Consider the following 26255-nt stretch of genomic DNA (forward strand, 5'->3'; position numbering starts at 1 on the left):
CACCATCTCTTGATCTGAAGAGAGAAATAATAAATGTTTTTGGCAACATTGGTTTTGAGGCGAGTAGTTATGGCTCTTTCGACTCCATCGAGCCCATCCTCCTCAATCCCCAAACGCTGGCGGTCCGCCACATGCTCGACAGCTGGCAGTCAGCTGTCTTCACAGCTTGGCTTGGAATCTGCCTCCACGTCCCGATCTGCCCGTCTCATCTTGTCTTGTACCATATCATCTCAATTTGACAACTCGTATCGTTTGTCTAATCAAAACACCCTGCGCACAAGTGGCTGGTCTACTCGATACCACAACCCAGTCTCCTAGTCGATGGACTATGGGTATCTCTCCCAAGAGCTAATCTAATTCAACCTTTCCCAACCAAGAACTCCAAAAACGATCGCCCAAAATGCCTAGAAATAATAAATGGCCATCAAAGTCTCTCCTATTTTGCGAATATATCGTCGGCACAACCATCCAATCTGCCCTCGGCCCCATCCCCAAGAAGCCTCGCAAGAAACGAGATGTCGTCACAGTGGAGGTGTTCACCGACGATGAAACTGAAGAAGATACCGTCAAAATAACCTACCCTCGCTCCGGACGGTCTACCAAGCCAGAAACCAAAACGGATGCAACTGTGAAAAAAGTTCGTTTTGAAGAAGAGCCCAAGAAATCTGCCCTGAAGAAAACCCCAGCAGCTTCTGAGTCTGAAGACACGCCCACCGACTCAGAAGCAGACACCTCGGCCGAGTCGAGCGACTCAAAACCAAGCGAGCCGCCATCTCCCCCAAAGAGTAAAAACAAAAAGAATAAAGAAAAGGGGAAAGAAGCAGCTAAATCATCCGATAGCGAGGATGACTCCGAGCCCCATCCTACTTGTGAGTGTTCCAATTGTACTCGTGGCCGGCAGAAACAGCAGCGGGCAGCAAGCAAAGCTTCCAAAAAAGCCAAACAGTCCGATTGTGATTCAGAGGTGGCGACTGACGAGGAGCTTGCAAAAGGTCAGAAGAACGGCGGCAAGAAGGGAAAGGCCAAGGAGAAGGAGAAAGCCAAGGTGGATAGCTCCGAAGGGGAGTCGCAGGAAGAATCCGCCAAGGACACAGATGATTCCAGTGATGAAAAGAAGAAGGAAAACAAGCAGCAGGGCAAGAAAAATAAAAATAAGAACAAGGAGGCGAATAAAAATGAGGACCAAGCTAAAAATGGGCAGAATAAGGATAAGAATGACGACAAACCCAAGGATAAAGAACCGGAGAAAGAACCCGAGAAACAACCAGCAGAGTCCACTGAACAGAAAGCCTCACCAAAAGAAAAGGAATCGGAACAGAAGAAAGAAAAAAGATACCCGACGCCATACCCTGGGCCTCACCCTCGCCGTCCGAACCTCATTGCCCCTATGCGTGCAGAAGTCGTCCACACCGAGAGAGTCGTCGAAACACCGGAAGATCCAATCCCAAATGCATATTACGACGCCGAAAACAACATTGTCAGAATCTATCATGGCCCCGTGTACGGTCATCACCACCAATCTCTTTATCCCAAGCGAGATCCGTCACTTCGACCTCTACCGATTGGCATGCCACATCCGACTCAGAACCCGTACTACCATGGCTTCGACAGAAGTCAAGACAAGACCAGCATGGAGCACGTGCCTATTACACAAGGAATGGCAATGCCAGCCTGGAATGCGTTTGCGCCCATGGGATTTGCTGGGTATCCGGGACCTTTCCCAGGCGGACCGTGGCCGCAGATGGAGCCAGCAACTCAGGCTCAGAACCAAAACCAGAACAGAGGAGCATTCAGTCTGTTAAACCCTAACCCGAACCCTGTCGGCGCTGCTCCATCAAGTAAAGATCAGGACGTTGCTGGCGGGAATAATGTCTTCCCTCCTGGGAAGCACAATTCGTATCTTCCAAACAAGACCAGATCCCAATTCAGTGCATATGGAGGCAGCAACGGCTCCGTACGGAACGCCAGTCCCAAGAACCCAAGTCGTTCTGGAGTCGAAAATCAAGGCCAGATGTGCCAGCCGCAGCAGAGCGGCTGGGGTAATGGCAACGGCAACGAAAACGGTAATGCAAGCGGCAACGGAGGAGCTACAGACACGTGGGGTACTCAGACGCAGGAGAATGCATGGGACAGCAACAACAACGGAGGGCCGGGCGGCTCTCAAGAATTCAATGCCGGAGATAACCAGGAGTCAACTTGGAACAACAACATCAATGCTGGCAACGACAGCGGCAACAACGGTGGAAGTGATTGGCCTAGTGGGGGACAGCCTTCCGGCGGCGACGCTACTTGGGAGAATCAGGATGCGCAGAATGGCAGCAATGATAACGGTGTACAATGGGGTGATACTGCACAGGATAATAATGCCCCCTCGGCAGAGGCGCACAACAATGTAATGCCTGGTTCATGGAGTGGCCCAGCTGAGGCTCCGGCATGGGGAGATGCAACGATGGCGGCGAGTACGAATGGGAAAGTAGACGCGATCGGGTGGTGATGTTGTCGTGACATATATTTGGGAAAATGACACGGCCATGAACTGTTGTTGCTGGATTAGATGGGTTGGAGTGATTTGTTAGTGGGAATGCACTTGACGGGGGAGTAAACATAGACAGCCGATACTTCGCGGAACATTTGCAACAGGGGCTACAACTATTCATTCTGTTGGCTGGTAGTCAACCCCAGATGGCAGGGATATCATGTTCCATATTTATTCATCGTTAAGCAATACAGGCTGCGAATGCTAACAAAAAAGTCATGCTAATGAGATATATCTATCCAAACAGTCCCAGCCTCTTCAGACACAATTTGTACAATCGACATTTTTTGAGGGACATATCCTTGGACATCAATCCTCAGAGAATAGAGCAATTGTGAAACGACCTAACCGCGGCTCAACTAGATTAGCCCTGAAATTCTTTAGCCCTTGTCCACTCTAGCGCATTGAGTACGGCAGGCAAAGCAACGGGGGCTGAAAACGGAACATAAAGGTAATAACAATACTTACCATCTTGTCGTTTCCCACTCCAAAATCCAAACGCAACAAATCTTGAGTCGCTCACGAACACTGGATGTGCCTAATAGTCTATATTTTTCGAGGTCCTTTACCGGCAACATGCTGGCAAACCACCATGGGAAGACAGCTGGGTCGCTTGGACACTCTCCATATATGCCAAACATTCGGGCCGTTAACCACGGAACACTTTGTCCACGCATGCGAGATACAAAAGCCGTGGCATAACTCATTAGATTCTGCGTCGACATCGCTTGCAGATCTGACGCTGTCATCGGGATTGGAGGGATGCCTGTTGGTTCAGTCTCTGGCCTGGTCTCGTCCGAGTCTTCTGCGGTAGAACTGTCTATCCCGGCGGAGAGATCGCTGTTCAAACCGGTAGCATCAACATTCCTAGTCGCTGCAACAGCTTCAGAAGCTTCAACAGCCTCCTCCTCTTCTAACGACATATCGTCGACACGTTCGGTTTTTGCAATTGTGTACCCATCAAGCTCTCCATGCCGCAAAACCTTGAATCTCGTTAAACCGACTGTTTCGATCAAACTGCGACCATCGGGATAGAATTCAGCGTTGATGATTCGCAAGAGTGTACCTAGTTCGTAAAAATGAGTGTCATCAGCGTCTCGGGGACGTTTTGGTAAGACCATGCCAAAGGTCCTATTTCCTTCCAATACCCGCCGAACCATCAATCGGTACCTAGGCTCGAAGATGTGGAGGAAGGTAGGCATAGATGGAAATGCAAGCGTGCAGACAAACAGTGGTAAGTCGAGGTCTTGGTGCCGCGCAGCGGTATCTGACGTGACATCTTTGTCTCGAGCCGCCTTTTCATCGGGCCAAAATAGCTCAATTAGCCGAGTAATGGATTCATTCGATGGGCATAGATCGGGATTTAGTAGCGGGTTGATAGCTAGCGTGCAACGGCAAATCGGACACCGGTGCGAATGGTCCAATGTCCGATGTAGGCACGAGCGACAGAAAGTGTGCCCACAGCCCGTTGTGAATGGGTCGTGAAACAACGCATAGCACACTTGGCAATCTACCTCATTGCGAGTAATCGTTTGCAGATGATTCAAAGATTTGGCATCGAAATCTGAGAAATCTTCCCGAGAGCGTTTCGGCGGAACGTCCTCATAGGTGACTTCAGCATCGGCTAACAACCCTCCTTCTGCGGCCAAAGACCATGTCGCCACCAGCCGGCCACCTGGAACTATCCGAGGAGCATGGCTGTTATCATTCATCGAAGGCATGCCAGCAACACCCCACGGGTCTCGAAAGCCTATACTTGTTGAGAGGTTTGCCTGTATCGCAGCTCGCTGACCTCGATGAATTTCTTCTTCTATGAGCTGGCTAATCTTGTTGAGAACTACATCGAGTCCGCAATCACTCAGAGCATGTTCCTTGGAGCAACCGTCGAAAGGACACATGAAGCCTCGAAGTCGATCTGGAATAGCGGGATACGTGATACTAGTTCGCACGTGGGTTGCAGGAACGCATGCTCTGCATATACTTCGGCCACAGGGTAGGGTTATGGCATTTTTGAACGGCTTCGAACAATGCCGGCATTGGAAGAGGCGGACGATATCTCGTATTTGCTGTTGTTTAAGCTCTCGATTCTGGTATCTACCATCTTCATCCTCCTGTCGTTGGTCATGGAAGTCCGGCAAGTTTTCATGTACGTCTTTGTGTTGTGCGGACATGTTCCCCCGCGTCTCGCTATGTATAATGTTATGCTCTTCGCTATTCGCGCCTTCTGATTGTCGAACATGACTCCCGAGGTCCTGGGTATGTTCTGGATTCCCATCGGCTCGAGTCCCAGCCGGTGAAGACGGAGGACGTGATGTCATGAGCATTAGAATTGGTGCACGCAGCTAAAGAGAGAGGTGTGTCGCGTAAGTGCTTGAGATATGGTCTCAGTGATTATTGTCAGCCAGGACCGAGCCTTACTCTCGGCTAGAGGGCTCTGAAAATTGACGTCTTGAGAAAGCCGGACTCTGCAGGCATCGGCAGGTAGGGTTTCGGCCGATGAATATACCCGCCTGTGAACAACGCCGCCACTCGAGGATAGCCCGACAAGGCTGCTAGTCAGAGGATGCAGACACCTATACAACAACTTGGATTGAGCGGTTTTGAAACGAAAGAAGCAAGGTTGCGCACCGATCGCGCAAGACTTATGGCCACGACTACAAGAGAGAAAAATAGGCACTAGGAAGGCGAGGAAGCGGAAATAGATAAAAATGATAGTGTTCTCCGTTTGGGCTCTTCGTGTCCTCTCTTGTAGATGAGTAAGGCTGAGAGTTGGACAGACAATATGCCTGCCGAAGTTCACCTCATATCATCGAGATCCGACTTACCCAGGTAGTAAAACACGATATCTCCACAATAACGGGCCAGCTTCCAAGCCGGTGGGTGATGTTGGAAGATGGAGAGAGATAACGTGAGTGGCCGAGCTGAAGGGAAGGGGAAATACCGTTGACGTAGGAGCCGACTGTTACGGGGGTGGAAAGTCATCGTCATGCATGGGGTGCGCCGACGGTGTCGACTGCAAGCGTAGAGTGGCCTGCAGTGTCCGGCGTTCTCCCGACCGCTGCTTTGCGCCGGGGACCCTTGGGTTTTGATGACGCTCCGACTTTGGCTATGGCGTGAGGATGCATTGTTATATTCAGATTCTATATATCTAACTTGATGCGAAGCCGAGCAGTCAACGCTTCTATTAGATTGGAAAAGCAGGCAGTTCGCACCTTCCCACCAAGCCTATCCGAAGATTTAGGCTACGTCATATGTCATGTCACACAAAGACGGGCAGGAACCAAGGGCTCGTCCACAAGGTGTTTTGCAACATTAAACATTATGCATGCACTCGTTCTTGATCTTGAATTTTTAGTGCTCAAGACGGTTCCAATGTCTCGAATCTTCAACGTCCTTACAGGACCTACATCATGACAGACACATTCTCCTAATCGTCATTCTGGACCCTGAATAAATGTTAGCTGTCCCGGACAACCCATGGGCCCGCAGTGGGGGTGATTATGGAACGACCTGTGATGGCCACGACGGGGCACGATCCGTATACAAGACGTCATTCTCATCATCGCCGCTAGTCATGGGTTCCTCATCTTCGCGAACTTCTAGATTGGTGGCGGCACCCAATTCCCGTGGCCATACTACCTGTATCACATGGAGAAGCATCATGTGTTTTCTCTGTTGCTCGCCAACGGTCCCTGGGGCGAAAAGTCATTGGCATCATTTCTGAAGCGTTGGGTTGCACCAGTGGGCTACTTGCCTGGCCGTTGCAAGCCGATGATTTTGAGTTTCAATTCCTTACATGACCAAGTATCGTTTGAAAGCCACATATTTAACTTACTTAATTTGGTGGACCCTCAGCCAGTTCTCCAACGTTGCAAGTAGCTTGTTGACCACTTAAGTCCGGTACCTGGAGATGTATCCCGTCGCACACTGCATTCGCCAAGTCTTGGATTGTGTGCAGCTCCGGAATAGGGTGTGAATCACAACCCGTACAATTTTCGCCTGTCTTGATATGTCGCGAGGGCACACTTGTAACTGGTCAGCTATACAGAGGCTAGAATATCAGCAATCGCCGGAAACGTGACCGCGGCCGTATTAACGGAAAGGGACTATTTGTCTGGTTGCTCGAGAAGAAGTGAGGGCTTATCACTGATTCGAGTCCGGCGTAGTCTGCAGAGCACCGATACATCATATACATGCATACAATCCAATAAATCACAAAGATCGTGATATTAGTCGGATATTCGCTTTGATAGCCTGGCTGCTCCTATATTCCTCATGGTTCTCTTATAACCAAGCCATGCGGGTATCATGAACTTAAAGACACAATTAACTAATACAATACACAAAAATCAGAAAAAGAAAGCCAACATTAATATCCCCCATGGGCCTGGTCGCCATGTGGCCTATCGGATTCCGCCCCATCTTCCGCTCGATCTGTTCCACGTCAGCCTGCGACCAATATTGCCAAAGCAGAGGCAGCTGCAGAATAGCACGCTGAGCATCCACACCCCCGTTTCAACCGTTTGTTGCGTGGCTAAGCCACCCAATGCAAGGGGGTCGCTGTTAAAAGGATTTGAAGAATTACGGGTAGGCAATCCTGATGGCGCAGGCATTATTTCAGGATCAACACCGAGAAGGAGAATCGAACCGGTCAAGCCAACTGCAGCAGACAGCACGAATCCAGGCTTACTGCGATCTATGAGCCACCATAAAAGGGGGTTGACCAATGCTAATGTCGCTGACACTTGAAGGGTAGATACCCATGCTAGCTTGCGCTGGAAGGATTTGTCAGTACTCATTTTCAGAACGAGAAGGCGATGTCGGATTTTGGACTCACAATGGCAAAAATGATGCCAACAAATGCGCCAATAGCTCGCATTACTAAAGCCCAGTCCGTGCCCGGGCTGGCTCCTTTGTCAACAACACTGTCGTCGCCTTCGTTGCCAAAGGTGTCCTCCCACAGCTTGTCGAACCACGGCAGCAAGGAGCCCAATCCAATGCCAGCTACACCCCAGAAGGTGAGGTATTTCCAATTATTTCCGGGTTTTAGAATGCTGTCGTCAGGCATCGGGGGCAATTGGTTCTGCTCGTTGTGGAGACGCGTGACGAGGGCGCCGTAGCCCAAGCCGAGTACAAACAACAGCGTGCCACGAAGTGTGAGGGACGTAACGGAGCCAAGAGCGGAATGCGATACAGTCTGTTCAACCTGCGCATAGGGCCCAAAAGAAGATATTCGCCTGGGAACGTGGGAGCGGTCGCGCATCAGCTCGTAAGTCGCTTCGTCGATGCTGGGACGTCTGATAGGAGTACGTGCACCAGTCCCCCATGGCGTATCTGACTCATCGTAACCATTGAAGAGGCGATCTCTACTGTTGGACGCTGCCTCTGAATATATTCCCATCAAGGTCGATGAAGTCAAATTCAGGAGGGACTGCGGGCGGCTGAGCGATGCTGTAGATTCGGACCGGTCAAAGCTTGGGTGCAAGAATCTCGGGCTTGAAAAGTCAAGGCCGGAACCAAAGCTAGCCTGAGAAGGCTCATCGTGATCCGCAAGGTCATCGTCGGGGGGTGTCGCACCCGCGAGGTTTAGGTTGAATGGTCGACGGGGAATCGGTCGCACAAGCTGGGGTTCGTCGTCGCTCATGTTTATTTAATACTTGGAAGCCCAATTGAAAACCGCTTCCAATTTCAAGGCACTGCGCAGAATGGCAAACTAATAGGTGTGGACTGCAAGGTGAGAGCGGGAAAATGGACGATTTTGTTCGACCGTCGGCGGCGAAGAGGTCGAAGTGCCCCAAGCTGCTTGTCTCAAGGAAGTATGCGAGACTAGCTAGCCAGCATTAAGTATATGCAGGTCAGCGCAGGGTCTGCGGCGGCGCGAGTTGCACAATGTGACCACTGCAAGACCTTCACTGAAGATGGCCCAGTTGAAAACAGAGCTTAGCCGGAACCAAGGCCGGGCGAGCCAACAAGCTGTATCTCTCCTTTTTCCCTCGGCGAGGGTTGTTTCGGGCGCAGAAGGACGATTTAAGTCGAGGGAGCAGTTGTAGTTTGGCGTGTCGCTAATATGCTGAAAACTATACCAATACACCAAGATTGAAACCGAGGATAGAGCATTTTAGGAGGACTAGGAACAAGGGAGCGTTTAAAAGAACAGCCGGGGCTGCAGCAACACACGATGGGGAACGATTCTTGGTGGGAGGATGGAAGGTGGATGTTTCCGTCTTCTTTATGGGGCGACATGCGTTGGGGTGGTGGGGCGCTTCAGGGTGCATGTGGGATCATGAGGTTGTGGGCGGTGGGCGGCGCCTGGGGGCATCCGTACCGTGTAGACAATTGATGTCCAGTCAGGCACGGAGCCGGCACTCAAAAGGCAGCGCATCGACGGCACCAACGTGGCCTGGCCCCTGATTCGCCCGTAATTCTGCATCAATATTTGCCTGTGGCGGGCGTCGACCGCCCTGTCGGCCGCCGCGTCAAGTTGAGGGCGTCGAAGGCGTCGACTCTCGAGGACAAGAGTCCTGGTCGGGGCTTTCACATGTTCGCAATAGCGCCAATGTAACTGACCTACTGCAACCCCCGCATCAAAATCTGTCTAGCATCTGTGCGCCAGACACATTTGACGCGCATCCCTGGCAGCGTTCGACTGTCCATGCGTGCTCGGTTATAATTGAGGTACCAGACTATTACTAGTACTCCGTACTTAGTTACGCAGTACTTGAGTAGGTCCTCCATGTGGCGCATCCAAGCCTGACCTCGCTCGCATCTGACGCCTGTTCTGCCGGCTTAATACGAGGTTAGCAGTCTACTATACAGTCAACCTGATACGCAGCAGTTGCGCGCGGAGTGAAGCTTAATATTGCAAATCTCTCTGCCTAGACTACCTAGGTATGTACTTAAGTATGGAATGATAATTGCAAAGTACGACTACTTTGTTGTTTGGACACGGATCCCAGTCAACATCTGCGCCAAGTAGCTTAGGGGACTTGGGGACGCAGCGAAAGCCAGCCAGGGCATTGCGGAGACGCCACGATTTAATAGGGCAGCACTTGGAATGTAAACTCAGTTGAGTCATTGTCCGTCCTTTAGAGTGAACTTCGGTATGTACCTACGTCCAAGTACCTTGCCTGGCAGTCAAAGCAACTTGACATTTTGATGCTTCGACATTCGAGGAAGGAACCACTGACAAATCCCCACACCGTCACTTGACGGCTGCCGCAGGATCCCTCCGCAGCCCCTTCCCTCCCGTCCTCCTATCCCGTCCTTTACCCCTCGCACCGGACCCTTTGATTCAACCGTTGACGCGGCGCAACACTCGACTCCCGACCAGATGTTAAGAAACGCCCAGGCTGGCAACCCGGCCGACACTCCAGTAATGGTGTATTTGCGTCAGATCGACGCTGACTGCCCGGGACTGTCCATACTGGACAGCCACCAGAGCGGCCAGGAATGCCGTGCTTGTGACGACCCTTAACCGAGGCGCAGGCAACAGGCCATCCGTCCCTCGATCTGTGGCGCTGGCCAGCCCGAGATCAGCAAGATTCGTGGGACTGTCCCGTCCATCCATCCATATTTCAATGGCGCGTGATTCGAGAGCACCGGCGCGGGGCCATCATTGATTTACTCGGGAAACTTGCCAGGCGGGCCTGATGGGCTTTGCTAGAGCTGGGTCCGTTTCCTACACTTTCAAACTACGTATTCTAGTTGTAGTAGTACTCGATCCAGCTGTAGTGCCACGCCCTGTACTTTGTGGCGTGCGTTGAAGCGGCATCATGCGACGCTGCTGTCATTATGGAATGAGCCTGCGAAACAATACGGATGACCGCATAATCGGCAAAGTGTCTGATGATTTGTGTGACGTGGGGCTTTCCCATGCCGTGCTCTACGACGTATTTATGCAATACCAAGTACGGAGGACATATTGTTGCAATGCGAAACATGGAGACATGTCCAGCGCTCAACAATGGTTGAGGGCCGAATTTGGGCCATGTGATGAACTTGAGCCGTTTGGCAGCAGCTACTTGCCAGATCTTGGTTCCTTTGATCCAATCTACCGTTGAGAGCCAACAGTTGCCATGGGCTTTTTGAGTCTTGGTTCTGTTTTACGCCTTTATCTTGGGCACTGGCCTTTCTGGGAGACTCATTGGCGGTTTGTCAAGGACATGTGGACAGCTGCTTACAAGACGTGTGTTTCCCGAGGCTACATGACCATTCTGAGGAGCGAGTACTTCTTTCCTGACTAACTATTTTTCGCGTTCGGTATAGACGGAATAATGTCTGTCAATTTACACATTTGGAAGAATAACAGAATGCAAAAAAGACGGTACATTCCGCGTGTACGTAGTCTTCCTGCAATCGAATGTGCCACATTTTCAGGTCCTTTTGACAGCCTCACGCCCCTGCCTGATTTCAAAACATTTTTGCATCGGTCAAATGTGACATTCTCTGCAGTATAATATTGTGTACACTGGTGCACGATGTGATGAGTCAATATTCAATAGTGCTAGTACCAGTTGCTTCTCAGGTCGCACGCTTCAGCTTTGTCTTTACAGCCCATGTCAGGTTGGCACATGTAGGGCTCGATCACTTGGTGGCGTAATAAAGCTCGGCAATTTGCATGTCTGGCTCCTTCCCAGCCGGCAGCCCGGCTTCTTCTTGTGCTGGAGCTTCACCCAAACCCCGCACTAACCAACAGCCCAGTGGCGCTAGCGGCAGGGCACTGGGGGTTGCATAACATGGACATGGAACCCGGATGCACCAGAACTAGACACCAACTATTGGATTCAATGTTCTTAGTTTCCCGACACCTCAAGTCCTGTCAACGTGCAACATTGAAGCTCTCAGTGCTCTCTAACCTCGGAGGGCTGGAGGCAATCGACGGCTCGGCCCTGTCAACCTCACAGCTGCTCCTCGGTGCCGACGCATCCTGCATCAATCAGCACAGCTTCACACATTCACACACCACCGCCCCCAAGTGGTCCCCCGTGCAGTATACCAGCGGGGGGGAAAGGAAGAAGAAAAAATGCTGCTCATCGGACTAACAGGCTCCATTGCGACGGGCAAATCAACCATCTCGTCGCTCCTCAAATCTGCGCCCTATGAGCTGCCCATTGTAGACGCCGACGTCCTCGCCCGCAAGGTCGTCGAGCCCGGCACAAGCGGCTACAACGCCATCGTCAAGTACTTTGGCCCGACGACGCCCGATCTCCTGGTCGAGCCGTCGGACTCGATGCCGGAAAACGGCCCCGACGGGAAAGGGCGCCCGCTCAACCGTCCCGCCCTCGGGAAGCGCGTCTTTGGCGACAGCGAGCAGCTGCAGAGGGACCGCGCGGTGCTCAACGGCATCGTGCACCCGGCCGTGCGGAGGGAAATGCTCAAAATGGTCCTGGGGTGCTATCTCCGCGGCCACTGGGCGGTGGTGCTCGACATCCCGCTCCTGTTTGAGAGCGGGCTGGACCGCTTCTGCGGGGTGACGGTGGTGGTGGCCGTGTCGGATCCCGAGATCCAGATGAGGCGGCTCATGGAGAGGGACGCCCACCTGAGCAGGGAGGATGCGGAGAACCGGGTGCGCAGCCAGGCGGACGTGAGGGTCAAGGCGCGGAGGTGCGTTGAGCGAGGGCAGGGGAACGGCGTTGTTTTGTGGAATGACGGCTCCAGGGACGAGCTGGAGGCTAAGTTGGGTGAGGCCATGGAGAAGATTAGGGAGAGCAGCCCGGAGTGGTGGTCGTGGGTGTTGCTGGGCTGTCCTCCGTTGGCTTTGGCGGCGGCTGCGTGGAGGATATGGGGGAACGTAAGGATAAATCGGCGATGGGAGGAATCGCAGAGGGAAGCAAAGGCGAAGTTGTGAGGAAATATACTCATCAGGATGTCTGGTGATGTGAGGGGATTGTGTCACAAAGGGGACGATTGGCCGCGAGAATGTAGTCGACGTATAGGGAGGCTACGAGGATGAGGTTCAAAGGCAACAGTCTTGTGCAAAGAATACCATGGTTAATGGCTTGTCATATATATTAACAAATAATGCAGCTACTCTTGCGATATTTATACCCACCACTGTGGTTTGCCAAGCATCAAAGAACGGGGAGTTGCATCCTTGGCCCCGAGTTTGCTGCGAATGGAAAGCAAAGTATCAATCCTTTTCTTACAAAAGATAGTTGGGCCTTATTGGCCAATATCAAGAGTCGTTTCGACTTTCTATTGGAAGCCAGGTCTAGGCTTCAGACATTACTATCTATTACTTTTTGAGTCCCAATTCCTAGACACTATGCCGAAACTGACAAATCTCCTCTTTTATTCTTCAATTTAACCTAACTAACTACATGATGTCTAGCCAAGTTCCAGACTCCAGAGTCTCATATTCGGCCACTGACGGCAGCCGCATGAGGCCATCTAGGCAAGGCGGCCAAGTAGGGAGGCAATAACAGCCCGTGATAGATCGCCATGGGTCTCAATTATATGCTGGAACTGCTCGTCAACCCAGAGTTTTTCAATATTGCACGCAGAATAGAGCACAACGAGCTCCTTCAAGTCGGGGGGCGCCGGCGTTTCGTAACAGTAATGCACGAAGGCTATAATATCGGCCAAGGTCTCGGTGCGCAGGTCGAGGTTGCACAGAATACGATGAATGCAACTGTAAGACAGCTCCATCAGATCGAAAATACCGTAGCAGTCGGCAAAAGCGAATACTCGTGCGTGGCAGAGTAAATCGCTGGCGTAGAAATCATCTCTCTGGCTCTCCCGTGCCGGTTGGACCTCGACCTGATAACTGTTGGTTAACCGGAGTGCCGTGAATACTTCCCACAGTTGCTTTCGTTTCGATGGCGGCTCATAGCTTGGCTCCGGCTTGGGTTCTTCTCCTTCTTCCTCCCGCCGGGCGTTTTCTGTCAACCTTTTTTTGGACCTTTTTTTCATATGTTTCTTTCGCATACGAGGATCGGCCTGTTTATTGGTGCTTTTTCCGGATGTTGTAACCTCCACAAATGTATGAGGTTCATTTGCATTTTCAGGGCTTTTCATCTCGTTTTCACCCCGGCCTTCACCCTTAATTGTGGCCTCTGGTGTTTTTGGCTCCCTGGGAACATCGTAGTCGCCCGTGTAAGCGTACTGCCAGAAGCATACAAATGTCTCTTCGTCCACATCCTCCCACTGAACTTGATTTTCAATTCCTTCTTTGAAATCACCATTGACTAGCTTATCGAGATAGGGGGATATTCCCGCAACAACTTCAGAATGAATCGTGAACTTGCGCCTCTGTGGTCCAACAAAGAACCGATAGGGTTTGGAACTAGCAATTCTATCGTATTATTAGTCAGGCACGAGAGCAGGTTCCATAAGTCTCATTCATAGACAGAACAGTTACGTACGCTGAATACATTGCTAATGTTCTGTCTCTTTGAGGTTCTCTGATGTGGTGTGCGTATTGGTCCCGGAGGTATCAAACGACTGGGAATGTATAGACGGGATTCAAGGCGAGGCCCGTGCCGGTTTAAATATTGTGAAAAGGTGTTTAATTCTTCCGCGTTTGCAAATATCTGTGGTCGTCATTGGTGACAAACGCGAGCATAAGGGGCGGAGTAGATTTTTCAGCAAGACCCGTTTGTTCTTTGTGCAAACGGTTTACTCTTTGGGTGCGTAGAGCATATGATTCATATGAATTGACCGGGCCCCGAGCAATTCACTGATTCATCTTCATAGCTGAAGAGCGAGAAGACACCGTTTGGTATGCTAACGCTTGTTGTCCTATCCTCCGCGACATGACCTCGAGGGCACTGAACTATATGAATAGTCGCCAGGAGAAATTAGCTGCGTCTAGGCATGGCGGTGCGTAGGTTTGTCTATGGCTGATGACGAAGAGAGCCAGAGCGCAGGCTTTTGGGGTCGCCTCGTTTTTCTAGATAGATATGTATCGAGTCTGGTCACTCGTATCCCGATATTCTGTCCTGACTTGTATGTTTTGCGAATCCAAGTACGGCAAGGCGGAGAGTTTTGTCACGAGGAGCCAACATTTTTCAGGCACAATCTCGGCCATGTGATGGAGTCGGTTCAAGGTTGAGGCGGCGGGACCAAGATGGTGGCTTAGATTTTTCATCTATCAACGTACACCACCAGGGCAGACTTGGAAAGGTTGCATCAACTTACAACCCACAGTCTTCTTGGCAGCGTATTCTTAGTTCCATGATGTATAGGCTGACTCTCTTCCCCCCTGATCTCGTCGAGACACACCCATGACCAAATTCTCACCATCTTGGCCACGGCCAACTTTGCATATCTTCAAGAGGTGGCCCTTCTTGCTGGCAAGGCTCAAGATAAAGGTCTAGATCGGGAAATCACTTTGCTCCATCGACACAAGGCTTGTTATACACGGGACGAACAACCTTGTTTTACGAGTCGCCTTCTCCGACAATGTCGATTGGTCGTATCCTCAGCTCAACTATTGCGAGTAAAGTGCTGCCTGAATACATATCACATGCTGTACGCGAATTAGTAAACCTCTTGTTCCAGTTACATAACCTGACCTTTAACAAGCTTGGGCGAATATAGTGCGGTAAAAACTACAATAAGCCACCACAAATCCTCCCATACGAGTGGAATACCAAACCATTGGCCACGCAACGCACCCAGATATCTCTAGAGTGACTCTACGACTTCAGACAAGACTAAAACCAGCAGGCTCTTAAAAAACATGCCCATAATGCTAAGCGGAGGGCCGCCTGCTGAGTTTTAAGCCAGCTATCTCGCGTATTATTATTAAGGACAGGGTTTATAGACCTTTTTCCCTTTAAACTTTACTATAGAAACCTCTTATTCGACGACTAGTATAAACTGACTGGTGCCGTCGATTGGAGCCAGGCTGCTACACTGAGTCTTGACAGACGACAAGAAAGACAATATGGAGCAAGACGGTTGCGCACGTATATACTGTGCTAGCGGTACAACATTGCGTAAGAATGGTCGATGACATGGCGATTAAAAAAGTAGCCATGAATAGTTGCAGCCGGATAAAGCACTCTAGCTTGGTCTTCTTTTCCGTGGACACGGAGGACAGAAACGGCTGTTCGTCGATTCAATTCAGTTCAACTGAAGCGGAATTATTCATGTCACACGGAAGATAACCCGAGAAGTCTTAAGATGACCGTATAACACGTTGCAGAGAGGATGATCTCTGGTCACCGATATACGCTGGCGCTGTTACGCAAGTTAACTGGCGAATATACCAGAGGGCTCTATGAGACAATGTGACAGCTAGCAACGTTGACAAGTCGGAAGAACTGAAAAGGCGAGAGACGAGCCCTCAGAAACGTAACCCGCACTATAGTTGCTTCTGTTTCTTCGAGCTTGTCTTCCAACGCAACAGCCAGTAGGGGAGGAAGCCCCTCGCGAGCACCTCTTTCAAGAGATTATGCAGGGAAGCTGCCTTTCTGAATAACTTGAGTCTGTATGCATTCTGACACCCTATTAGGAATACTGTCGGAGAATGAAATTGGCTGAAAGTGTTATGGCAAATGCTGTTGATTCTGTGTCGATGCTGCTAGGCCCGGCATAAGCCTCCCCAAGCACTGGGAACGAAAACAAGAACGATGGATAACGATAAGAAAAGAAGAGAACTAACGCGACGCGCGATGCTAGATATGCAAGGGCCATGGAGATTACGTACTGGTTTTTTCTTTCTTGGTCTACATGAGAAGAACGCCAAACCTCCCGGTCTGTCAAACCAACGGCATCCATCCATGTCCCATAGTACACCACCGCGACAAAATCAGTGGCCAATAAAATCATGCGGTGAAAATTTTCTCGTCTATAAATAACAGCCGTTACCAGGTCTGAAACCGGCGGTCCCACGGCGACGGGTGCAGACTGGCAACGCTGGTCCCTCAGCCTTATAGCAAGCAGGGCTGTCCATACGGATGGATGACGGCGCTGGCTGGCTTGGCCTGGACTGAACTTATCCAAGAATCCACGATATCTGGTATCCAAATGGAAGAAATGAGGTGTCTCCAGGGCCCAGGGGTGCTGTCGTGACGCTCGACGCCAATCCCGGCTCGTGAACTGTGATCCTTTTTTACGAAGCATCTCTAGAAAAGACGCACAATGAAAACTTCTCGTCCATCTTCTCACGAAGTTTTTTTAATCTTCCCGTCGTCAGTTCATCGCAACATTTGAAGATTTTTGTCACGCCCAAGTCGGGACGAGCGGCCCCTGCGCCGATCTATAGCACCCGAATGTGACAGACAATAACGAACAAGGCGGTATTATCATTTTCTAGAATCACCCTTGTTCTCCGCGCCTAATTTGCCGCCTCTCAAGCTCCGTCCTCCTGGCATCATTTCATGGCGCGGCTGGTTACTGTGCCGAGAGGCGCAGCGCCACCCACATCAGGGGTAAATTTGCCCTGGTGAATAACGCGCATTCTTGAACCGCCTCTGTTTTTAAGATGACGCCTCATCCTTGTAATCATCGATTGGTTTCCTTGGAGCGAAAGGCGGTTTCGGGTATTTTGGGCTTGGTGTCGGTTGGCATATGCAGAATCCACGCCTCGACTACCAGGGACCTGGCTTCTCACAATCCAAACAATTTACGGATAAATGTCTTCCGGCCCACCTGGGGAAACTTTTGCCGGTCATTCTCCTTGTGTTTAATGACGCTCTGATTGCGGCCAGGCCAGGCCGTGCTGGTCTGTTGTCCGGAAGCTCAACAACCGGTGGCTGAGCCGAATAAACACTTGCTTGCTGACCCGGCGAGCAACCAGACTTGTACCCACATTCAACTGGTGGCGGCAATGCCGTCTTCCGGAATAGCTGCAAATAGAAGAGTTCAAGTGTCTGGTTGGGCTGACAGACGTGGTCGATGTTTGGAGCTGGCTGCCGCGGCGGTGGCGTTTGCCCAAACAAATCTACGCAAGCAAGCTTAACATCAAGGAGTAAAGTAGTTTTGAGCTCTGTTGATATAGCTAGAGGTCAGGGTCGGCATATAAAGAACTGAAATACCCTCTGTTCTTTCTTTCTTCTCTTGTTCTCAATCACTACCAAGAAACAGCCGCCCAGACCTACCCATATACCTCCTTCTCACACACTTCCCGTCCAATATTGGTATCAACATGCGGTTCTCTTCGCCCATCATCGGCCTCGCGTTGGCAGCTTCCCCCATCGCCGGCCAGGAGGCAAAAACCGTCAAAGTAGAAGTCGGCGCAAACGGCAAACTCCTATACAACCCGTCCAACTTTGAAGCCACCGTCGGCACCAAGATCGAGTTTCACTACTTCCCCAAAAACCACACCGTCACTCAGTCGTCCTTCAACGATCCCTGCCACCCCCTTTCAGGAGGCTTCTTCTCCGGCTTCGTGCCTACTACCGAGTCTCCCTCCAAAACCACCTTCACCATTGAGGTCAAGGACACGAAGCCCATCTGGTTCTACTGTGGCCAGGCTAACCACTGCCAAAAGGGTACGTCCCTTGCATAAGCCTGTTGACCGGCCCTGAAGTTTCTCAGCAGTCAGGCTAATTTTGTTCTAGGCATGATTGGCGCCGTCAATGCCCCCCCGACGGGCAACACATTTGAGGCTTTCTCTGCGCTTGCAGTGAAGGCTTCCAATAGCACTTCTCCCCCCGGCGGCCCTGTTGGCGGCGTCTTGAGCAACGGCGGCTCCCAGTCTGATTCAGCCTCCGCTACCCAAACCACGGCTGTTACTACGAAGCCGTACACATGCACCTGGACGAGCAACGGCCAGACATTCACCACCACTGCGACGACTACCGTTTTCGCTGGCGGTCCGGCCCCTGAACAGACGACTTGGGCTTACACCACCAAGCCGTACACCTCTATTTGGACGAGCAATGGACAGACGTTCACCACCACTGCTACTACGACGCTAGTGACCACGGCTACTGTTGGAGTCGACTCGACTGCCACGACGTCGGCGAGCAGGGGCGCCGCCGCCGCCGCGACGGGTAGTTTCAATATTTGGCATGCGGGGGCGCTGGTTGCCGGCGTTGTTGCGATAATGTAAAGGGCCTCTAGGGCTTCTTTGTAAATAAATAATGTGTACAGCTAGAATATATAAGCTTCAGTTTTGGTTTTTTAGCAATTAGTGTCTCAGAGTGGGAGTTATATTTACCGGGTGAAGGCGCAGCAGAGAACCTTGATATACCATGATGAACGTGAAATACTTGGAAAGTCATCCTGTAGGCCATTTTTCAGAGCCAATTTGAACATATGATGCCGGAATTACTTCATTAACAACGCAGTTCAAGTAAAGACCTTTAAAAGAGGTTATACATAATTTTGACAGAAATCTAAACCAAGTTGTAAGTACAAGGGTATGCAGTACGGTACATCAGTGCGTCCTTCTTGGCGGGAGAATATATTCCGCCACAGATTAGATGAAGACGAACATTATCAGCGTGATACTATACCATGTCCGTGGTCCTCCGCGTTGATGTCTTTCGGGACGGCGATGGGGAAAATGCCAAGACTTTGCTTTTGATATTGCCGTTTTGAGCAAGTGGCTCATTTTCTTGGCGGGACAGGGAACCCGACAGGGGCGGTGTTGGCCGGATTCGACTTACACGCAGCCCAGTGCTGGTTATCCACACCTTGCCATCTGCCCGTGACGAAGCTGTTGTAGCAGGAATGTACATTGCTACGACGATATCACTTTCCGAAATACAAAATCAAATCAAAGACTCGTAGGGCGATAATATCTGTACCAAACTCAATATTTAAATCGTTAAAGGACGAGGATAAGGTGTGCCCGTTCCGTATCTACATTGCTCCTTCCAACCTTGTCCAGATGGCGAGTTACCAGAAGGAACCACGACTCACAAAGCTATTTACAAAACCAAATTTCGTCGTAACTTCAAGGTTTCGTCTCTTTCTGCTTCTTTTCCCCGCCCTCTCATCTTCTTCGACAGCAACCCCCGCTACTCGACCACATCTCGATTTTTTAGGCCGCATTAGCTACAGCATCAATACACCATTCATTCCCCCATCGTGATCGGCCGCTTCCCGAGAACTTTGTTCTCTCGTTCTGGGCCCCCCACCCATTCTACCGCCCAACCCCCAGAATGTCTTCGCCGTCAGGCAAGGGGGGCTCAACCACACACTCACTCCTTATTCTCCTCGCAATGTACAGCTTAGCAAACTTTGTCCTCTTCGTGGGATCGTTGGTCGCGTGGAAGAAGGCCGAGGGCCAGACAGTTGATGGACGTTGCAACATCCAAGGCATTTCCTGCGGAATCTCCGCCTGGGCCATTTATCCTTTTCTGGCGGCTGCCGGCCTGACCTCTAGTTTCGTAGCAATTCTAATGTTCACCCATGGCCTTTTGCGCACAATGAAGGCTCGTCTGGATCCTCTGTATGTGGTTCGTGGCGTCTTTTTCACCTTGATACTTCTGGTGCCAATCGTTGTCGTTGGCTGGTCAAGCTCGCACTACATTTACCACGACGACGAAGGAGAAAAGTTTAACTTGGCAAACCTGGTCGATACCAGAGGGAATCGGTATCCTCACATTGAGGCCAGCCCAGGGAACTTCGGAAACGGGAATATGTCCTCCTATCGGTTTGTAGATATGGGCGGTGCATTTATTCTCTCGACGCTAACGCACGTTTCCGGGACGGCTTTCGCCATTGCAATGGTACATATCAACATGTCAGTGGAACTGTCTGAGAACAGGCTGGTTTCGATGCTAATGCCTTCTCAGCATGTTTGATGCTGTTATTTGTGGATTGGCAGTCGCCCTGGCGCCGCCCACGAGCGTTTTGGTTGGTGTGCATGGTGCAGGCCATGGTTCTGTCTGACTGTAAAGACGGCAAAATATTTATCTTGTCTTGCTTCGGAGAGGGGCCCTTTTGTGAACTGGGTCAATATGCAGTGTTTGGAGACGTAGCTTTGGTGGATTGGCAATGATGGTTCACTACTTTGTTTCATAGCTCTCGGTTTGTATCCTTGGTAGCAGTCATCATCAATAGATTACGGCACGATATTAAACATGGTCAAACTCATAAGGTGTGTGTATTTCCCACATGCAGCCCACACAACATGTACATATATACCTGCCCCAGGTCCTTGCCTGCAAACAGACGAGTCTACCAGGCCGGTTCGTCGCAGAATTTTATAATGTACCCAAATACATAATCATTCAATGCCAGAAGCTCAAACGCCATATCCGCTCATAAGTCTCATCTATAAGAACCCATATTTCCAAATGCTCCCAAGGCCAAAAGGCGAAAAATATAAAATATATAAGTCAAAAAGAATTCCCCAAAGGCGTCCAGTCCACCGGTAGCCGTTTCTTCGTCTTGGTCACGGCCAAGGTTGTTAACTCAGCTCCACCGACGGAAAGTACCGCGGTCCAGCGTACCCCTTTGCCATGACGCTCTGAATATCAATGTTGCTCGCAACGTCATGGTGCGAGCTCCACATCTTGAGGAGGATGAAGCGTCCCGAAACAGGGGGGTCGAACCGGATGGTGCACTTGGACTTCTTCTTCTCGATGAAGAATTTGGCGTGGGGGACGAGCAGCTCGCCGCCTACCGCGCGAATGGCTTCTTGCGTAGCCGAGGCGTGGGCGTCCCATGCTTCTGCCAAAGAGACGGAGAGACGTTCGTTGTGAGAGTGGGACGGGCGGGACGGATGCGATGTCGAGGACCCCGACGGGGGATGGATTTGGCGGTGGAAGGATTCGGTAAAGTCATCCGTAAAGGGGCCGTCTTCGGAATCAGAGGTTTCTGTTTCAAAGGGCAAGAAGCCGATGCGGTTGGGTGTGCGGCGGAGGATATGAGGCATGGAGTAGTCTTCTTCGTCCGAGGTGCATTCGGTGGTAATGCGGAAGTCGGGCTGGTTTGTGGAAAACTCCTGGGGCATTTCGGGTGTGCGGTGGTCGTCCTCATCGTGGTCGTGGGAGTAAGAGTGGGAGGGATAGAGGGAGCGACGAACGCGGGTGGAGGTTGTGCCGTCGTTGTGGTGGCGGATGGAGACGATGTGTCGGGGCGTGGGGTCGTCGTAGGCGATGCGGTTGGAGGAGACGTATTGGATTTGGTATTGGGCTGTGCGGCTTAGGATTTCGTCTTGGTTCATGGAGATGAAGACCATGCCTTCGCGTACCCTAACTGATGTGTCAATAAATGTCAAGGCAACCGCGCAATGGAAGGATGGGGAGGGGGATGTTCTTACGGATGGGAATAGTTCATGGAAGCAGGAGCCTTGATTACGAGTTCTTCGAGGGTGAAGACGGTTGCGCCTTGGTGTCGCAGCACAATATTACATCTATTGCCCTTGGTGCAGTACACCGAACTGTCGTCCTTGAGGATGTTCTCGGCGGCGTAGGACGACTCGTTGGAGAACATGCCGCCGTCGCAGCTTACAATCTCCATTTGCAGCTGGCCCGGCTCAACCTGGCCGTATTTGCCATACCGGAAGCCCTTCAAACTCGGCACCAGTCTGTTTGAATCGATTTTCCGACGCTTACTTCGGACATTGTCGTCGGGAAAGTCGTGGGGACGAATAGTGGGCGGCGACTGGGTTGACCGGAGAAAAGGCGGCCTGAGATCGATACGGTTTGTCATGTCGAGAAGCGTGCGAAGCTGCGAGTTGGCCTCGTCGAGAGTCTGGTCCAGCTCGTCCAGGTTGGGTCGTCGATGGTGCGAAGCGGTATCGAGAGGGCGTAGTCTTGGCTGGCGACGGGACGTCGAGGACCACGACTGGTCCATGGAGTTGGATTCCAAGTCATCCAGGCTGGGGGCTCTGTCGTCAAGGTTGCGGATGCGCTCGGCTCTCCTGGCCGCCGCCGACCAGTATCTGGCGGGTTGTCGACCGTTGAGACCGGCAGTGGCGGTAGTAGCACTGGCGCTGACGGCGGCACTTGGTGGTGAAGCCGGTCGAGATCGTTCCCGCTCGCCACTCAACGTCCGCAACGACGGTAGGCGGGGAAGAGGAAGCGGCGGGAAGTCTTCCTGGGAGTCTCGAGGGGGGGTTGGGTTTGCACGGTGTCCGCCAGAACCGGCCCCCGATCTGGAGGCCATGGCGAGGGCGCTTTATCAGGGCTATGATGCTCGTGGTGGTGGTGGTTCGGAATGTTGAAGCCGTCGTCGTCGGGTCTCGAGTGGGATGGCCAACCGTCGACGGGTCAAGTCGGTACCAAAGATCAAACTGGTCGGGCTGGGCGGATTGGATTGTGGTCAACTGGTGCTCGTGGTGCTTAATGGTGCTCTAACTGGCGCCAGGGTCAACCATCCATCAATTAATAATAAATGACGTCGCGGCTACTTGGTGGTCAATGGCTGTCTTGGATCCGACGACGGGCGCAGGCGGAGAAGAGCGATGCAAAGGAGATGATGGGCCACGGCCACGGATGAGGCAACGGTACGGGACAAGGCCGGTCACCTGGTCGAGGTCGAAATGTCGATGCAAGGCCAGGAATGACAAGGCAGGCAAGGGGCGTGAAACAATATGGCCAGGTCCGGTTACGAAGCCACGATGATCCAAAGGCGGCCAGGTCAGGTGAGAGGTGGTCAACTGGTGGCCGAAGTGTGTGGCCAGAAGGACAGCGACTTGTCTGTCAGGGATCATCAATCGAATCAGCCGTCATACTCCGTACAGGACCAGAGTTAATCCACTTCGGAAATCCCGTGTCGCAACAACCGGTGGAGTTGAGGGGTCTAGAGTTGGGGTCAAGCTGGTCTTGACTCTTGACTCTTGACTCTGCTCAAGGTCTGGTTCTTGATAATAAGAGAGGGGGCAGCCAGCAGCCAGGCCAAACAAGGTCGAGGAATGAGACGCCACGCAAACGTCGAAACGAGAACAGAAGAGCAGACGAACAGAAGAACAGAGGCCAGAGCGTCGGCCGCTGGCCTTCAGTTGGCTAAGGCGGCACCCGGCTGTTTCACGGGCTGAGCATCATCAATGGACGGATGGACTGGGCCAGAAATGGACAAAGGGCGCAATCAATTTATTGTCTGTGGGCAGAAACGAGTCAAGTCTTGGCTCTGCAATCGGCTCCAAACGACAAATCCTTGATCCCTAACGAGGATATCTACATACTTTGCACATACCAAGGCACAAACCGTAGGACGTCGCAATGGAACATGGATATGCATTTGTGCATCAGTGGTGCATCAGTAGTGCATCTGTGCATTTGTGCGTGGCGAGGGGCAGTAGCAAAGTGTACCCAAGGATGAGAAGCGGCGAGAAGTAACCGGGGCCTGAGAGAGGCCGACTCCAATGAACGTCTGGAGGATCGCCAAGATTCCTCCATGCATCAATTTGTGTCTTGTTCCCCTAACTTGATGAATGAAGCATATGTACCTAGGTATCCATGCTCATCAAAACCCAAATACTTACATACATACATGCACATATTAACGAGCTCATGCAGGCTAGAAACGACTCATGAACCCGCCAATCACAGCCAGTCCTCTTACGTCAGCACAACAGCCAACCAAACGACGCACTTTGCAGCTTTGCGGGAACACTGCCATAATAAGTGTCATTGTGAGTTGCCAGGGTCCAAAGTTCCAACCGCCAAATCGTCGCATTTCAGTCTCCAAAATGAATGACCTCGCGACGCCGCGTGTCCGTTGACAGCTTGCGCAGGCCCAGCAGCAATTCAATTCGCCTACGTTCATCAATCCACGGCATCTCTGGCGCTGCAGTCAGCTGTATATTCCACTGCGCACCTTGGTGGTGCCAAACATCTCAGCCCAACCTCATCTCGTCCTCACCTTGCTCTCACTCATCCTTCACGCACCATCACAAATAACTATCATAATCGCTGTGCGCATAGCACATGTCACCTTTTTATTTTCCAATATATAACTCACTACATTGTTCTTTAGAAGAAGAGAAGAAAATATCATATAGACAAGAAGGCTCTACACTCTACATCACACGTATCCATCACGTCGAGGCAAGGCTAGATGGAGCACCAGAACCACGCTGGTAGCGGCGCAGATGCTGATGCTGGGGCGCTGCAAAACATGGAACCAAACGGAGGCATGCCCGTGTTTGACCATCAGATGCTGGGCCAGGCAAATCCTGAGGCCGTGGCAGCTTTGATGGCCGGCCAGCCATTCATCCCAGATCCGAGCTTGGGCAGCGTCCCCATGGCAGATGAGGCATTTATGTTACCCATGATGATGCCGAATGGCCTGCCGATACAACTGCCAACAAATACAGTGTCTGCTGGTACGACATCTTCTCCCTTCCCGTCCTTCCGTCTTAATGCTTCTATTGAAAACAACTGCCAATCTACCAAGCACAATAAACATCAGCTAACAAAGGGAACAGATGACATCGCCCTGTATGACAGACAGATCCGACTCTGGGGTATCGCTGCCCAGGAAAAGATTCAAAACGCCCACATCCTCCTCATAACCATGCGTGGCCTCGCCCACGAAATCGCCAAGAACCTCGTCCTCGCAGGCGTCGGCTCCATCACCCTGCTCGACGGCTCATCCGTTACGGAGGCCGACCTAGGCTGCCAATTCTTCCTCTCCGAAGGCGGCGAGAGCCTCGTCGGCCAGAACCGCGCCGAGGCAGCCAGTCACGCACTCCGCAAGCTCAACCCCCGAGTCCAGGTACACGTAGACCCCGAAAGCGTCACGGCAAAGGGCCCCAGCTACTTTGCTGCCTACGACGTTGTCATCGCAACCGACCTGGACCCGGGCACATTCAACATCATCAACACGGCCACGCGAATCAACGGGCGGCCGTTCTACGCCGCCGGCACGCATGGCATGTACGGCTTCATCTTCAGCGACCTCATCGAGCACGACTACATCATCTCCCGCGAGGCCGGCAACGTCTCCACGACGCCCAAGCAGGAATCGCGCACCCGCTCCATCACCGACGTCAAGACCAAGCGGGACGGCGGAAAAACCATCGAATCCGTCAGCAAGCGCGAGCTCTACTCGACGTGGTTCCTCGCCAGCGACGTGGCCGTCCTCCCGCGCGAGTACACCTCCTCCAAGCGGCGCTTGAAATCCGTCACGCCGGCGCTGTCCTGCCTCCGCGCCCTCTGGGAATTCAAGCAGCTCCAGGGCAACCGCCTCCCGAGCAACAGGGAGGACCTGAAGCTCTTCACCCAGATCGCCACCCAGAAGCACAAGGCGCTCAGCCTGCCCAGCGAGACGCTGCGGCCCGAGTTCCTGCGCAGCTTCCTCCAGAACCTGGGCAGCGAGATCGCGCCCGTCACGGCCATCCTCGGCGGCCAGCTGGCCCAGGACGTCATCAACGTGCTCGGCCAGTCGCAGCAGCCCATCCAGAACATGGTCATCCTCGACGGCAACACCATGGAGGCCCCCATGTACCCCCTCCACCCGGAGCTCGAGCTCGGCGCAAGCCTGCTATCCGTGCCCAACGCCGATGCCGCGTCCGCCGCCGCAAACCCCATGGTGCCCGGGGACATGCACATGTTTGGCACGGGGGACGTTGCGTTTCCCGCTGCCGCCGTACCGATGCCCAATGCCGACGTGGCCGGGCCTGTGATGGATGGCATGGGCGCCGTGAATGCAGAAACGCAGCCTGTTGATGCTGCGCAGGCAGCCCACACGCAGACCCTACAGACCCAAGGCGCGCCGGACATGGAAAAGCAGACGACAAACGAAGCTCCCAAAGAAAACACCTCTGCATAGGGCGTGGATAATAGGAGGAGGAGGTTTCATCATGATGTTGTTTGGTTCGGGGGGAAAAAAAATGTGTGCGTGCATCTGGGGGGTGGAATGAGAA

At 52.0% G+C, this 26255-nt stretch overlaps 9 protein-coding genes across 9 annotated transcripts; 5 read left to right on the forward strand and 4 right to left on the reverse strand.

The window, feature by feature from the left end:
• Positions 1 to 400: 400 nt before the first annotated feature.
• On the forward strand, positions 401 to 2494 carry MAA_03522 (uncharacterized protein; the record flags this gene model as incomplete). Its single annotated transcript, XM_007821520.1, has 1 exon — positions 401 to 2494. The coding sequence occupies one exon, from the start codon at positions 401 to 403 to the stop codon at positions 2492 to 2494; it is 2094 nt and encodes a 697-aa protein (XP_007819711.1).
• Positions 2495 to 2916: 422 nt separating this feature from the next.
• MAA_03521 (ATP-dependent protease La domain-containing protein) lies at positions 2917 to 4854 on the reverse strand (the record flags this gene model as incomplete). Its single annotated transcript, XM_007821519.2, has 2 exons — positions 2917 to 2968; positions 3005 to 4854. 2 exons carry the CDS (start codon positions 4852 to 4854, stop codon positions 2917 to 2919), a joined length of 1902 nt encoding a protein of 633 aa, XP_007819710.2.
• Positions 4855 to 6939: 2085 nt separating this feature from the next.
• Positions 6940 to 8180, reverse strand: MAA_10979 (calmodulin A; the record flags this gene model as incomplete). The annotated part of the gene is made up of 2 exons (XM_011412924.1): positions 6940 to 7311; positions 7374 to 8180. The coding sequence occupies 2 exons, from the start codon at positions 8178 to 8180 to the stop codon at positions 6940 to 6942; spliced, it is 1179 nt and encodes a 392-aa protein (XP_011411226.1).
• Positions 8181 to 11558: 3378 nt separating this feature from the next.
• Positions 11559 to 12383, forward strand: MAA_03520 (Dephospho-CoA kinase; the record flags this gene model as incomplete). Its single annotated transcript, XM_007821518.1, has 1 exon — positions 11559 to 12383. One exon carries the CDS (start codon positions 11559 to 11561, stop codon positions 12381 to 12383), a length of 825 nt encoding a protein of 274 aa, XP_007819709.1.
• Positions 12384 to 12925: 542 nt separating this feature from the next.
• MAA_03519 (BTB/POZ-like protein) lies at positions 12926 to 13910 on the reverse strand (the record flags this gene model as incomplete). Its single annotated transcript, XM_007821517.1, has 2 exons — positions 12926 to 13829; positions 13900 to 13910. The coding sequence occupies 2 exons, from the start codon at positions 13908 to 13910 to the stop codon at positions 12926 to 12928; spliced, it is 915 nt and encodes a 304-aa protein (XP_007819708.1).
• A 3720-nt stretch (positions 13911 to 17630) lies between these two features.
• Positions 17631 to 18539, forward strand: MAA_03518 (extracellular serine-rich protein; the record flags this gene model as incomplete). Its single annotated transcript, XM_007821516.1, has 2 exons — positions 17631 to 17976; positions 18046 to 18539. 2 exons carry the CDS (start codon positions 17631 to 17633, stop codon positions 18537 to 18539), a joined length of 840 nt encoding a protein of 279 aa, XP_007819707.1.
• A 1057-nt stretch (positions 18540 to 19596) lies between these two features.
• MAA_10980 (DNA-directed DNA polymerase, family X, beta-lik) lies at positions 19597 to 20241 on the forward strand (the record flags this gene model as incomplete). The annotated part of the gene is made up of 1 exon (XM_011412925.1): positions 19597 to 20241. The coding sequence occupies one exon, from the start codon at positions 19597 to 19599 to the stop codon at positions 20239 to 20241; it is 645 nt and encodes a 214-aa protein (XP_011411227.1).
• Positions 20242 to 20849: 608 nt separating this feature from the next.
• MAA_03517 (eukaryotic translation initiation factor 6) lies at positions 20850 to 22552 on the reverse strand (the record flags this gene model as incomplete). Its single annotated transcript, XM_007821515.1, has 2 exons — positions 20850 to 21636; positions 21705 to 22552. The coding sequence occupies 2 exons, from the start codon at positions 22550 to 22552 to the stop codon at positions 20850 to 20852; spliced, it is 1635 nt and encodes a 544-aa protein (XP_007819706.1).
• Positions 22553 to 24445: 1893 nt separating this feature from the next.
• MAA_03516 (Molybdenum cofactor biosynthesis, MoeB) lies at positions 24446 to 26161 on the forward strand (the record flags this gene model as incomplete). Its single annotated transcript, XM_007821514.1, has 1 exon — positions 24446 to 26161. One exon carries the CDS (start codon positions 24446 to 24448, stop codon positions 26159 to 26161), a length of 1716 nt encoding a protein of 571 aa, XP_007819705.1.
• Between the last annotated feature and the right edge of the window lie 94 nt (positions 26162 to 26255).

The sequence above is a fragment of the Metarhizium robertsii genome (assembly GCF_000187425.2).
Source record: "Metarhizium robertsii ARSEF 23 chromosome Unknown MAA_Scf_3, whole genome shotgun sequence".
NCBI lineage: Eukaryota > Fungi > Ascomycota > Sordariomycetes > Hypocreales > Clavicipitaceae > Metarhizium > Metarhizium robertsii.